Source organism: Ranitomeya imitator, chromosome 5 (genome assembly GCF_032444005.1).
Source record: "Ranitomeya imitator isolate aRanImi1 chromosome 5, aRanImi1.pri, whole genome shotgun sequence".
Lineage (NCBI taxonomy): Eukaryota > Metazoa > Chordata > Amphibia > Anura > Dendrobatidae > Ranitomeya > Ranitomeya imitator.
In genome coordinates, this window is record NC_091286.1 from 463,729,604 (window position 1) to 463,745,203 (window position 15,600).

The 15,600-nt window shown below is 44.2% G+C and overlaps 1 protein-coding gene across 4 annotated transcripts in view; it reads left to right on the forward strand.

Annotated features, from left to right (window-relative positions):
• TBL1XR1 (TBL1X/Y related 1) overlaps window positions 1-15,600 on the forward strand; it is a 284,264-nt gene that overhangs the window by 244,775 nt on the left and 23,889 nt on the right. For all 4 annotated transcript variants that reach the window (XM_069727286.1, XM_069727289.1, XM_069727287.1 and 1 more), the window contains one exon: window positions 11,535-11,667. In XM_069727286.1, coding sequence (XP_069583387.1) covers window positions 11,535-11,667 — 133 coding nt within the window. The remainder of the gene's footprint in view (window positions 1-11,534; window positions 11,668-15,600) is intronic.

Sequence of the window (15,600 nt, forward strand, 5' to 3'; positions counted from 1 at the left end):
GACAACAACTTTTGGGGTCGAATTTCTCCTCTTACCCTCGGGAAAATACAAAACTGGGGGCTAAAAAATAATTTTTGTGGGAAAAAATTTTTGTTTTATTTTTACGGCTCTCCATTATAAACTTCTGTGAAGCCCTTGGTGGGTCAAAGCGCTCAGCACACATCTAGATAAGTTCCTAAGGGGGTCTACTTTCCAAAATGGTGTTACTTGTGGGGGGTGTCTACTGTTTAGGTACATTAGGGGCTCTGCAAACGCAATGTGACACCTGCAGACCATTCCATCTAAGTCTGCATTCAAATGGCACTCCTTCCCTTCTGAGCCCTCCCATGTGCCCAAACAGTGGTTCCCCCCACATATGGTGTATCATCGCACTCAGGACAAATTGGGCAACAAATTTTGGGGTCCAATTTCTCCTGTTACCCTCAGGAAAATACAAAACTGGGGGCTAAAAAATAATTTTTGTGGGAAAAAAATTTTGTTTTATTTTTACGGCTCTGCATTATAAACTTCTGTGAAGCACTTGGTGGGTCAAAGTGCTCACCACACCTCTAGATAAGTTCCTTAGGGGGTCTACTTTCCAAAATGGTGTCATTTGTGGGGGGTTTCAATGTTTAGGCACATCAGTGGCTCTTCAAACGCAACATGGCGTTCTATCTCAATTCCTGTCAATTTTGCTTTGAAAAGTCAAACGGCGCTCCTTCCCTTCCGAGCTCTCCCATCCGCCCAAACAGTGGTTTACCCCCACATGTGGGGTATTGGCATACTCAGGACAAATTGTACAACAATGTTTGGGGTCCATTTTCTCCTGTTACCCTTGGTAAAATAAAACAAATTGGAGCTGAATTAAATTTTTTGTGAAAAAAAGTTAAATGTTCATTTTTATTTAAACATTCAAAAAATTCCTGTGAAGCACCAGAAGGGTTAATAAACTTCTTGAATATGGTTTTGAGCACCTTGAGGGGTGCAGTTTTTATAATGGTGTCACACTTGGGTATTTTCTATCATATAGACCCCTCAAAATGACTTCAAATGAGATGTGGTCCCTAAAATAAAATGGTGTTGTAGAAATGAGAAATTGCTGGTCAACTTTTAACCCTTATAACTCCCTAACAAAAAAAAAAAATGTTGGTTCCAAAATTGTGCTGATGTAAAGTAGACATGTGGGAAATGTTACTTATTAAGTATTTTGTGTGACATATCTCTGTGATTTAATTGCATAAAAATTAAAAGTTGGAAAATTGCGAAATTTTCATAATTTTCGCCAAATTTCCGTTTTTTTCACAAATAAACGCAGGTACTATCAAAGAATTTTTACCATTGTCAAGAAGTACAATATGTCACGAGAAAACAATGTCAGAATCACCAGGATCCATTGAAGCGTTCCAGAGTTATAACCTCATAAAGGGACAGTGGTCAGAATTGTAAAAATTGGCCGGTCATTAACGTGCAAACCACCCTTGGGGGTAAAGGGGTTAAAAAAAAAAAAAAGTCACTATTGTGCATATCCGATCTTTTGATCCCCAGTTTTGCACTTAAATGCAATGTCATGGCAACAAAAAAAACTTACGGTGTTTTGACTTTTTTCTCGCTACGCCATTTAGTGATCAGGTTAATCTTTTTTTTTTTTTTAATTGATTTTGGGCGATCCTGAACGCGGCAATACTGGATATGTGTATGTTTGATTTTTATTTTTATTTTGAAAAGGGCGAAAGGGGGGTGATTTAAACTATATATATATATATATATATATATATATATATATATATATATATATATATATATATATATATATATATATATATATATATATATATATATATATATATATATATATATATATGTGTGTGTTTTTAAAATTTTTAACACCTTTCTGACCTCAGAAGGGATAGTACGTGTTTTGAACAGCTGACATGTGCCCGCAATAGCGGCGGTTGGAATTGCTATAAAGTGCCGCTATAAAACGCTGACAGCGGCACTTTACTACCGCTTCCGGCCATCGGGCCTGAAATGAGTGCATCGCTGACCCTCGTCACATGATCGGGGGTCAGCGATGCATCAGCTGGATTGCGATGATGTCGGATTGCTGTGAGCGCCACCCTGTGGTCAGTGCTCACAGCAATGCAGGAATTCGGCTACATAGGAGCAATCTGAGCTTTGCTCCTCTGTAGCTGAGTCGATAGAGTTGTGGCAGTTTCTAGCCTTAAAGCATAGTATAAAAAAAAATATATAAAAGTTTAAATCACCCCCCTTTCGCCTCATTCAAAATAAAACCATAAAAAAATCAAATATACACATATTTGGTATAGCCGCATTCAGAATTGCCCGATTTATCTATAAAAGAAATGGATTAACCTGATTGCTAAACGGTGTAGCAAGAAAGAAAAATTGAAACTCCAGAATTGCGTTTTTTGGGTCACCGCGAGATTGCATTAAAATGCAATAACGGGCGATCAAAAGAACATATCTGCACCAAAATGATATAATTAAAAATGTCAGCTCAGCATGCAAAAGATAAGCCCTCGCCCAACCCCAGATAATGAAAAAATGGAGACGCTACGGGCATTGGCAAATGGCGCCATTTTTTTTTTTTAGTAAAGTTTGGAATTTTTTTTCACCACTTAGATAAAAAAAAGAACCTAGGCATGTTTGATGTCTATAAACTTGTAATGACCTGGAGAATCATAATGGCAGGTCAGTTTTAGCATTTAGTGAACCTAGCAAAAAAGCCAAACAAAAAAACCGCATGGGATTGCACTTTTTTTTTTTGCAATTTCACCACACTTGGAATTTTTTTCCCGTTTTCGAGTACATGACATGGTAAAACCAATGGTGTTGTTAAAAAGTACAACTCTTCCCGCAAAGAATAAGCCCTCACATGGCCATATCGACAGAAAAATAAAAGTTATGGCTCTGGGAAGATGAGGAGCGAAAAACAAAAACCCTAAAATACCCCGGGTCATGAAAGGGTTTTATTTTTTATTTTTTTTTACTTTTGGCATGCTTCAATAGTCTCCATGGAAAACTAAAAGCTGCCATAATCCGATCAGCTCTGCTACATACAGTCGAAGATCAGATCGCCTGTATGTAGCAGAACACCTCACTTTTCTATGAGCGCTGACCACTGGGCGGCGCTCATAGCAAGCCGGCAGTTACAACCATAGCGGTCTCCAGGAGACCTCTGGTTGTCATGCCAACCCACCGGTGACCCGTGTTGGATAGCGGCATTTAATGGGTTAATAGCTGCGGGTGGATGGTGATTCCACCCACAGCTGGATCGCGATTCCACCCACAGCTGGAGAATGAAATTTCCAACTCCAAAAAGCTTGTCAGCTGAGAGAAGCATGAAGTGCTCTAAAATTTCCTGGTAGACGACTGCGCTGACTTTGGTCTTGATAAAACACAGTGGACCTACACCAGCAGATGACATGGCTCCCCACACCATCACTGTGGAAACTCCACACTAGACCTCAAGCAGCTTGGATTGTGGCCTCTCCACTCTTCCTCCAGACTCTGGGACCTTGATTTCCAAGGTCTAGTGTGACGTTTCCACAATCAGTGATGGTTTTGGGAGCTATGTCATCTGCTGGTGTAGGTCCACTGTGTTTTTTTTCAAGACCAAAGTCAGCGCAACTGTTTACCAGGAAATTTTAGAGCACTTCATGCTTCCTTCCCTCTGCTGACAAAGCTTTTTGGGAGCTGAAAATCTATTTTTCCAGCAGAACTTGTCACCTGTCCACACTACTAAAAGTACCAATACCTGCAGAAGAGCTGAAGGCTGCTATCAAAGCAACCTGGGCTTCCATAACACCTCAGCAGGGCCACAGGCTGATCTCCTCCATGCCACGCCGCATTGATGCAGTGATTGATGCCAAAGGAGCCCCGACCAAGTATTGAGTGCATTTACTGAACATACATTTCAGTAGGCCAACATTTCGGATTTTAAAATCATTTTTTTCAAGCTGCTGTTATAAAGTATTCTAATTTACTGAGATAATGACTTTTGGGTTTTCATTGGCTGTAAGCCATAATCATTAAAAATAAACCCTTGAAATACATCACTGTTTGTAATGACTATAGAATGAGTTTCACTTTTTATATTGAAGAACTGAAATAAATGTATCTTTTTGATGTTCTAATTTTGTTAGTCGAGAGTTTCCTAGCGTGGATGTGCCCATTTCCTCAGTAAGTTCAGCATAGCTGCATTGCCAGTGCATGACATTCTGCTTAGATCTGGGAAGTGAGGACCTTGTTTCTTTCCAGTGAGCTCTATCTAAATGAGGTCTTCAGCTACAGCCTCTGAGAAGTGGGATATCTGTGTTCTTCTGTTGTCTCCACTCGCATGTAGGCCGATGGGAGAGATCCATGGCTAAACGCCAATCGGATATTTTATTCTGCTGTTGTATACTGACGTGTTGCAGGTAGTAAATGGCAGGTGTGGACTCTAATTAGTGATACATTTCATTATAAAAGTCCTAAGCTTCAATCCAGGAAATGTTTCCTTTTATCTACAGTATTGCGCAATATAAAAAGTGGCGTGTGCAAAAGGTAAATGTTCAGGTGGCGCTCAAGTCTGCACGTCCACATTGTGCTGAAGAGTGTGGAGAAGACACTAGGTGGCTGGGATAACTGGTAAAGCAGGTGATCTTTATTATTGGGGCTTAATTATTGGAAATGGGGAAACTTCGGTCTAAGCCAAATGTACTTGGTCTCAGATCAAGGCAGATTTACTCTGCTGTACTTTGCAACAAAAGCCCTTATCAGTTAGTGTGTGACGGGAGCTGTGAAGTCATCATCATTATCTTTGATAAGTTTATTTAGGAGGCTATAGAGGGAAGGATAATCCATGTTTGAGCATTTCTAGTTGGTACTGGCTCTGGAATAAAATGCAGGAGCGCTAAGGAGTCCCTGCGGAAGCAGAATTACATGGGAGCTACCGTACTATGAGAGGTGCAGTGTGTGACAATCGGGGGTGCAGTCATAGAGGAATCGGTGCTGCTTTGGGAGTGAGTGTGAAGGTATTCTGCAAGCATTGCTTCTGGGGAGGAGCGAGTGTCTGTTTATACATGGTGCAATGAAATGTGTCACTTTTTTTTTTCCCTATCCGATTCATGTTAGCTGCTTTGAAATAAATTGTGATGCATTTGAAGGGTACACTAAAGGGCATATGTCCCTCTAAGGAGGTCTTCTCACTGGTCTGTATATAAAGCCCTAACTGGTACTTCAGAGAGATCTGCTCTTGTTCATGTAACTTTCCAGAATGACATCTGTGGCATTGACACTGATAGTGCAGTGCCACCCAGTGGTCTGATGGTGTAAGCTGGGATTTATCACTATAGAACATGAGGTCCATGGTAATGTTTTCTATTGAAATGTACTTCTTTTCTAGTTTTTATTTATATAGGCCTTTGGGAACATATATAACATTTTGAATCCTTCATTAGATTAAAAGCAATAATTTTGTTAAACATAAATTTTTATTTACAAATTGTGTCAAGCATTACATCTTATTGACATTAAATTCTTAATAATTAACACAACGTTATGGGGATTAGGGAAGGGAAGAGGATAGGGGAAATGGTGACATTACAATAACTATCCAATCACATTCTCTATATGCAAATCTGCAAAGTCATTTAAGAACGGTATTTAAACGGAAAGATAACCAATTGTTCCATTTTTTCTGAAATTGAGCTATATTATTATTAGATGTAGCGATTATTTTTTCTGATAGGCAATTTTCGTTGATCAGTGATACGACCTCGGGCAGTGAGGGGCACCTGGAGTTTTTCCAGTAACTAGCAATTTTGAGTCTTGTTGCTACAATAATATGTACAATCACTGTACGGAACTCATAGGGAAACGAGTCCAAATCAATAGCGAGTAACGCCTGCTGTGCATTAAGAGTCACCGGTATACCACAAATCTGGAACATCAGATGATCTATGGCTTCCCACAGACGTCTAATTCTGTCACAACTCCACCATATATGTAACATGTCTGCACAGGGGTCTCCACACCTCCAGCACGTGTCTGGGGAACTGCAGAACATCCTGGACAATCTACTGGGAGTGAAATACCACCGATATAACAATTTCCTGGCGTTTTCTATGTGGTTACTACATTTAGATTGGCTTCCAATAATTAAGAAGGATGCCCTCCACTGATCCGGTGTGAATGTGCAGTTTAGGTCTTTTTCCCACTTTTGCAGGTATGTAGTTAGAGAGGGCAGGGTATTCTCCAACATACAGTCGTAGCTTGTGGACAGCGCTCTAATCTGTGATGTCGGGTTCATCAGCATAGAGTAAAGTTTAGATGGCGGTGCAGGCATCTGTTTTTTCCTTTCAGTTAGGAAATGCCGGATCTGCAAATATTTGTAAAAATCCCTTTGAGGAACATTGTATTTATCTCTCAATGATGTAAAAGTAATTAATTCCTCCCCCTCATACAAGTTCCCAATTGAGGTGGTTTTGGGTAAATTCCAATTTTTAAGTTTGAGGTCCGGGATACAATGCTCCAGTGTCTCTATAGGAGCTTTGAGGAATGCGGTTTGTATAAGGCCTAATTTATTAGTCAACACACTCCATAGCTCCAGAGCCGCGTCTATTGTTGGGGACATTTTTAGGTTTCTATTAGGGACTTTAGTTTGATGTGCATGGTAAAAAGCTGAGACATTGGAGGTTCTCATCAAATGTTTTTCAATTGCTATCCAGTGCCGATCATCATCATTATTCCACATGAATCGTAACTGTTCGAATAATGCGGCCCTGTAGTACCGGACCACTGAGGGGCACCCCAGGCCACCCTTACTCATAGGGATGTAAAGCGTGTCCGCTTGGACTCTGGGTTTTCTCTCTTGCCAAATGTATTTTAAAATCATTGCTTGAATCTCTTTTAATATTTTCATTGGGAATATGATGGGGAGATTGCGGAACAAATACAGTATTTGTGGGAGAATGAACATTTTTACCGATGCAATCCTGCCCAGCCATGATAGTTCGTGTTTCTTCATACGTAACATGTCAGTTTGGATTTTCTTCCTTAGAGACTCATAATTCAGTGATAGCATTTTATCTGCCGAGAGTGTCAGCCGAATACCCAAATACTCAATGTGGTCATTTTCCCACTTAAAAGGGTACTTATTCTCAAAGCTTTTGGGGTGTTTTGTGAGAGGGGTCAGGTTTAATACCTGGCATTTAGACACGTTCAGCTTATAATATGATATTTTAGTATATGAATCGATTACTTGCATTGCTGCCGGTAATGATTCTGTCGGGTTTGTTAACGCTAGAATGATGTCGTCAGCAAATAAGCCTATTTTGTGTTCCGTTTTATTCACCTGAATTCCTGATATCATCGAGTGTGATCTAATTTTCTGCGCTAGAGGCTCAATCACCAAAGCGAATATAAGGGGTGATAGCGGACACCCCTGTCTCGTCCCGTTAGTAATAGTAAACCTGTCCGACATCATTCCAGAGACAGAAACCGATGCTGATGGGTGAGAATATAGCAGAGTGATTGCTTTAGCAATATTACCCGTAAATCCGAATCTGGCCAGAACCTCAAACAGGTATCCCCAATGCACCCGATCGAACGCCTTCTCCGCGTCCAGGGATAGGAGCAGAGAAGGCGTCCGGTCGCTCCCCGCCACATGGATGAGGTCAATCATTCGTCTGGTGCCGTCCAATGTCTGTCTAGATTTGATAAATCCAACCTGGTCTCTGTGCACCAGGGAAGGGATTACATCGGAGAGTCTATTTGCTAAGATTTTGGAGTACAGCTTGAGGTCAGTATTTAGTAGGGATATTGGCCTGAAATTACTTGGATGATCGGGAGTTTTTCCTGGCTTGGGAAGAGGGACTATAGTCGCTTGTAACATTTCTTCTCGTATTTTGCCTGTTTCAAATATATTTTGGAAGACTAATAATAGATGTGGGGACAATATTTGGTTGAATAACTTCAAGTATTCATTAGTTATACCATCCGGTCCTGGGGATTTATTATTTTTTGTTGCCTGAATGGTTTGTTGGATTTCTTTTTGGCTTATAGGTTTATTTATTGCCATCAATTTATCCTCTGGGATTTGGGGTAAAGATATGCTATTCAGGAAATTATTAATTAGCTCAGCGTTGGGTTGTGGGATAAGGTTGTCGGTCTTGAGATTATAGAGTGAGGAGTAATATCTTGCGAAAGTATTCGCAATTTCTTTAGGGTTGTATATTTTGTTCTTTTGATCATCTTGTATGTGAGCTATTTTTTGCTTTGTTAATCTCGCTTTAATCTTATTGGCAAGTATTTTACTCGCCTTATTCCCCTGCCAATAATATTTAGCTTTATTCCTCCTCAAATTATGCTCATATTTATATTGGAATAGCTGATATAGTTCGTATCTTGCCTTTTGTAGTTTCCTATATACCGTGGGTGATGGGCTATGTTTATGGATGTTTTCCATTGTTGCTATATTTTTATTGAGCTCTTCTATTTGTCGCATTCTCAATTTTTTGTGTTGCGCTGCTATCTGTATTAGCCGCCCTCTTATATAGGCCTTGTGGGCGCACCACACTGTGGTCGGGGATATGTCAGGGGTACTATTGATATCAAAAAATTCCTGGAGAAGGTCGTTAAGTTGGGATTTAATATTATCTGAGGCTATTAAGAAGTTATTAATTCTCCACGGAGAATAAGTTAAATTATTGTACGTCTCTTTAATTTGGCATGTTACAGGAGCGTGGTCCGACCAGGTTATGTTCCCAATTTTTGCTGATTGTATATTTTGTAGGAGCCATTTATCCACTACTATTAGATCTATTCTTGAATATACTTTATGTGGGTGGGAGTAATATGTATAATCCCTTTCAGAAGCATGAAGGACCCTCCACGTGTCATACAATTCTTCTGATATAAGACACTGGGACAGCGCATGGGATTGGGACTTTTTCTTTGAGCACCAAGATTTGTCTATGTTGGGGATCGGGACGAGGTTAAAATCTCCACAGATTAGCAGGGATCCTTGTTTTATTTTGGATAATTTAGTTATGAGGTCTTTAATAAAAGTGATTTGACCTGTATTGGGTGCATATATAGATGCAATTGTATACACCTTGTTATTGATGCTACATATCAATATTACATATCTGCCTTCATCATCCAGAACGCTATCAACAAGCTGGAACGCTACAGTGACTTTTATTGCAATCGCTACCCCTCTCTTCTTTTTCGCCGCATATGACACATAGATATGGGGGTAATTTTTATGTTGTAGTCTATGGGTATCATCACGATTTAAATGAGTTTCTTGGACACATAGTATGTCCGCTTTGAGTGCCTGGGCTTCCTTCCATAATAACGATCTCTTGAAAGGGCTGTTTAGGCCTTTCACATTAATGCTAGATATTTGAAATACCATCAGTTACAAAAAAGAAAAAAAAATTCAATCAGTCACCAGATACAGGATAATAATAAGGGAAACAAAGGGGTTAAAGTAATTAACAACAACCAGAACAAGTACAACTTGTACAACTCAGAGTCCGGTTCTATGTGAACCAACTGGATAGTCGTTCCTATCCAGTATTAAAGGGGGGGAGAGAATAGAAAAAACGAAAGCAATATTCTCATGCCCCTTCAACCTGCCAGCCAGGCAAAAAAATAACAGTGTGGTGTCCTGGCATAGGCACACGGGATACATATGGTAACAGAGTACTTGCGTGAGAATCAGGTCCATTCTTTGTTCAGTGTCGGGGGTCTTTTCTTTAGTGGGGAGCTGGTATCTTCATCCACTGATGTCAGGGACCATTCCTGGAGCAGGGTCATGGCCTCTCTGGGAGACGCAAGGACGTGTGAAGTTCCGTTTTTCGTCACGATGAGCTTTACTGGATATCCCCACTTGTAGACAATACTGTTGTCCCGTAGAATCTTGGTTGCGGATGAGAATTCTCGCCTCCTGTTCAGGGTTGTCGCAGACAAGTCGGTGAACACCAGAATGTTCCGGAATCTTTCTGGAAGTTCTTGCTTTGCTGACGCTGACTTGGTCACTGCCTCCTTGAAATGGTAGAAGTGCAGCCTGGCTATCACGTCTCGCGGTGCGGAGCTGGGAGCAGACTTTGGTTTGGGGATCCGATGTGCCCTGTCAATCAGCAGGTCCCTCTGTTCTGCTGACGGCACCAGAATTGTGAAGAAGTCCATTAGAAACTCCTTTAGTGTATCCGCTGACACACTCTCAGGGATTCCTCTGAAACGTAGGTTATTGCGCCTGGATCGGTCTTCTAGGTCTGCAAGCTTCAGTTTTAGGGCCATGATTTCTTCGTCCGCTTCATTATGCGCGTCTACTAGTTGGTTGTGCGCCGTAGTATATTCCTCCAGTTTCCCCTCTATGTGTGAGGTTCTGTCGCCAATCTGCGTTATTTCTTTATGTAGCTCAGTGAAAGCCGTTGTGATATCAGTATGAATGGCTTGCTTCAGGTCTCCCAGCAGGGATTTGAGTGTGGCTACAGTGACAGGGGCAGAATTGGAGTCTGTAATAGGAGAGTCTGAGGAGACGGTCAGGGCTGTGTTTAGTGGCTGTAAATCTTCAGGCTCTGAACCTTCAGCATTCCTAGCAGGGGGGAAAAGCAGCGACTGCAGCGTTGGTGAATAGCTCTGTGTGCTCAGGGATCTTTCAGTTTTGCTGGGAGTTTGGGGCTGGTGGAGTGATTCACTGTGCAGCTCTGACCTTTGCTTCACACTGCCATCACTCCTGCTGCTGCCGGCGGCCGCGTGGTGAGAGTTGCGGTCGCCATCTTGGATCCAACTACCCATCGCTTCAAAGACCTGGACCCTGCTGGGCGCCTGCCCCCTCCTTCTCCCTCGCTTCATTCCTGGAGTGCACCACCGCCTGGCTTATCTTATCTTCAGATCTGACCTCCTCCGGTCACCTCACTGTGCTTTGGGCCGCTTATGATAGCTGGTGGTTAGGGAGCTCGAGCCTCGCACGTCCGCTCAGCTCCACATCCGGTCACGCCCCCCAAAAGCAATAATTTTGATACATTTTAGGAAGTAGAGTCCTTCAGTTGTATGAAGACTTTTTATTTTCTGTAGTTAATGGAAATATAAAAGTTACTTATTGATCATATGTGGGCAAGAAACACAAATGTACATACTTGCTCTCAGGAACATCCGTCTCCTCCTAGGCAGTAACCTGGTAATACTTCCCACGTTATGGCCTGTGAGATCCCACTGCCCGCGAATGGTGGCGAGATTTGCGAGGTCCTCCTACATGCGTCAAAATGAAACTTTTAGAAAGTCTTGGATTACGCAACAATCGAAAGCTAGACCGTGCATTCATCTGTGTGAGGCCACGATCATGCTTGACGTACGGGTCTAGCTGTTTATTCTAGGGTAGTGGATGATTTTGGTTTTACATTTTTTTTTTTTTTCTCTCTAAAGGTTTCAATTTGACGTCCCACAATATTCACCTGATACCTTAATTTGCTTGGGTTGGAATTCAGTTTCTCTTTTATAATTTTCAGTTCTAATCTCTCATATTATTTTTTTTATTGCAGATAACCACACGGACATGATGGAAGTCGATGGAGATGTAGAAATCCCATCCAGCAAGGCAGTGGTTTTACGTGGTCATGAGTCCGAAGTGTTCATTTGTGCCTGGAACCCAGTTAGTGATCTTCTAGCCTCAGGGTAGGATTCTTCAAGTATTGCTGTGTATTACATAGAACACGTTTATTACCTATGCAAAGGATTGGAGAAAAGTGTCTGACGCTGGGGATCGAGCAGTGTTCCATCTCCCAATTTCTTCTCACCTTGAAAAGGATTGAATGGTGCAGCATAAGAACAAATGCATTCTGCTGCTAGTTTCATTCGTCATCTGTGGTAATGCCGGAGACGGCCTGTTACTCCATAGGACATAGAGCGGCAGCTTGTATGGGTCGCCATCTTTCTGTATTCAGTCTTCTGTGCTGTGGCGGAAAGGAGGTTCAGGAGTCCTTTTCTAGTGATAGGTGGGAGACTCTCTACAATCAGACATGGTGTTTTTTTGTTGTTGTTTTTTGTTCTCTTTTTTTATGAACTTTGGTACATTTTAGTAGGACAACACCTGCAATCCACGACTTCCTTACCTGAGGGTATGGGGTGAAGATTTGACAGTTTGTGCCAGCAGCATGGTCACCTCACTTGTCTGGATGGTGCGGTCTCCCATGCTGCATCCAAAGGCAGATTTGCCGCTGCAGGATCGGCAAATGGACTGAAGCCGGTGGAATGCAGGCAAGCTTTAACTCCTTCATGACATGCGCCATACTGGTACAGCACATGCCATACTGGTACAGCACATGCCATGTCTCCCCCTTTAATGTGGGGGGAGTCAGTGGTCGTGCTCATAGCAAGTCAGCAATTCTGCTACATACAGGCGATCTGATCATCCCCTGTATGTAGCGGAGCCGATCGGGTTATGGCAGCTTCTATTGAAGCATTCCAAAAGTGTCTTTTGCTTCCTCCCCTGCCCAAGGAGATGTGGTATGTTTTGTACACGGTCCGACACAGACAATTTTTAAATGAACTTTCGTTCGTTGGAAAACCCCTATAATGTGAACGGCTTCCTCTGCCTGTAGACACGTCACGCATCTGCCACCGGGATCAGCCGAATTATTCACTGCGCCTGCACGGAATTCACGCAGGCACAGTAAATCAGACCACTGCCATCTTTGCGCAGACAGATAGCGGCGGTCACATTAAAACTGCGCATGCGCTCCTCCTGTGCAAAGATGGTGACGGTCAGTGAATCATTCGCGACTATGTTCCGCTGGTTATACCAGGCAAGAGGCTGCGTACGGCGTTTACAGGGTGTGTGGTGCGTACAGCATATACAGTGTGTGGTGCGTACGGCATATACAGTGTGTGGTGCGTACGATGTATACAGTGTGTGGTGCGTACGGCGCATACAGTGTGTGGTGCGTACGGTGAATAGTGTGGTGCGTACGGCATATACAGTGTGTGGTGCGTACAGCGTATACAGTGTGTGGTGCGCACGGCGTATACAGTGTGGTGCGCACGGCGTATACAGTGTGGTGCGCACGGCGTATACAGTGTGTGGTGCGCACGGCGTATACAGTGTGTGGTGCGCACGGCGTATACAGTGTGTGGTGCGCACGGCGTATACAGTGTGTGGTGCGCACGGCGTATACAGTGTGTGGTGCGCACGGCGTATACAGTGTGGTGCGCACGGCGTATACAGTGTGTGGTGCGCACGGCGTATACAGTGTGTGGTGCGTATGGCATATACATTGTGTGGTGCATATGCAGTGTGGTGCGTACGGCATATACAGTATGTGTGTGTGTGGTGCGTGCGGCATATACAGTGTGTGGTGCGTACGGCATATACAGTGTGTGGTTCATATGCAGTGTGGTGCGTACGGCATATACAGTGTGTGGTGCATATGGCATATACAGTGTGTGGTGCATATTGCATATGCAGTGTGGTGCGTACGGCATATACAGTGTGTGGTGCGTACGGCATATACAGTGTGTGGTGCATATGGCATTTACAGTGTGTGGTGCGTACGGCATTTACAGTGTGTGGTGCGTACGGCATATACAGTGTGTGGTGCGTACGGCATATACAGTGTGTGGTGCATATGGCATATACAGTGTGTGGTGCGTACGGCGCATACAGTGTGTGGTGCGTACGGTGAATAGTGTGGTGCGTACGGCATATACAGTGTGTGGTGCGCACGGCGTATACAGTGTGTGGTGCTCACGGCGTATACAGTGTGTGGTGCATATGGCATATACAGTGTGTGGTGCGTACGGCATATACAGTGTGTGGTGCGTACGGCATTTAGTGTGTGGTGCATATGGCATATACAGTGTGTGGTGCATATGCAGTGTGGTGCATATGCAGTGTGGTGCGTACGGCATATACAGTGTGTGGTGCATATGGCATATACAGTGTGTGGTGCGTACGATGTATACAGTGTGTGGTGCGTACGGCGCATACAGTGTGTGGTGCGTATGGTGAATAGTGTGGTGCGCACGGCGTATACAGTGTGTGTGTGTGTGTGGTGCGCACGGCGTATACAGTGTGTGGTGCGCACGGCGTATACAGTGTGTGGTGCGCACGGCGTATACAGTGTGGTGCGCACGGCGTATACAGTGTGTGGTGCGCACGGCGTATACAGTGTGGTGCGCACGGCGTATACAGTGTGTGGTGCGTACGGCATATACAGTGTGTGGTGCGTACGGCATATACAGTGTGTGGTGCGTACGGCATATACAGTGTGTGGTGCGTACGGCATATACAGTGTGTGGTGCGTACGGCATATACAGTGTGTGGTTCGTACGGCATATACAGTGTGTGGTGCGTACGGCATATACAGTGTGTGGTGCATACGATGTATACAGTGTGTGGTGCGTACGGCGCATACAGTGTGTGGTGCGTACGGCATATACAGTGTGTGTGTGTGGTGCGCACGGCGTATACAGTGTGGTGCTCACGATGTATAGTGTGGTGCATATGGCATATACAGTGTGTGGTGCGTACGATGTATACAGTGTGTGGTGCGTACGGCGCATACAGTGTGTGGTGCGTACGGTGAATAGTGTGGTGCGCACGGCGTATACAGTGTGTGTGTGGTGCGCACGGCGTATACAGTGTGTGTGGTGCGCACGGCGTATACAGTGTGTGTGGTGCGCACGGCGTATACAGTGTGTGTGGTGCGCACGGCGTATACAGTGTGTGGTGCGCACGGCGTATACAGTGTGTGGTGCGCACGGCGTATACAGTGTGTGGTGCGCACGGCGTATACAGTGTGTGGTGCGCACGGCGTATACAGTGTGTGGTGCGCACGGCGTATACAGTGTGTGGTGCGCACGGCGTATACAGTGTGTGGTGCGCACGGCGTATACAGTGTGTGGTGCGCACGGCGTATACAGTGTGTGGTGCGCACGGCGTATACAGTGTGTGGTGCGCACGGCGTATACAGTGTGTGGTGCGCACGGCGTATACAGTGTGTGGTGCGCACGGCGTATACAGTGTGTGGTGCGCACGGCGTATACAGTGTGTGGTGCGCACGGCGTATACAGTGTGTGGTGCGCACGGCGTATACAGTGTGTGGTGCGCACGGCGTATACAGTGTGTGGTGCGTACGGCGTATACAGTGTGTGGTGCGTACGGCGTATACAGTGTGTGGTGCGTACGGCGTATACAGTGTGTGGTGCGTACGGCGTATACAGTGTGTGTGGTGCGTGCGGCATATACAGTGTGTGGTGCGTGCGGCATATACAGTGTGTGGTGCATATGCAGTGTGGTGCGTACGGCATATACAGTGTGTGGTGCGTACGGCATATACAGTGTGTGGTTCATATGCAGTGTGGTGCGTACGGCATATACAGTGTGTGGTGCATATTGCATATGCAGTGTGGTGCGTATGGCATATACAGTGTGTGGTGCATATGGCATATACAGTGTGTGGTGCGTACGATGTATACAGTGTGTGGTGCGTACGGCGCATACAGTGTGTGGTGCGTACGGTGAATAGTGTGGTGCGTACGGCATATACAGTGTGGTGCGCACGGCGTATACAGTGTGTGGTGCATATTGCATATGCAGTGTGGTGCGTA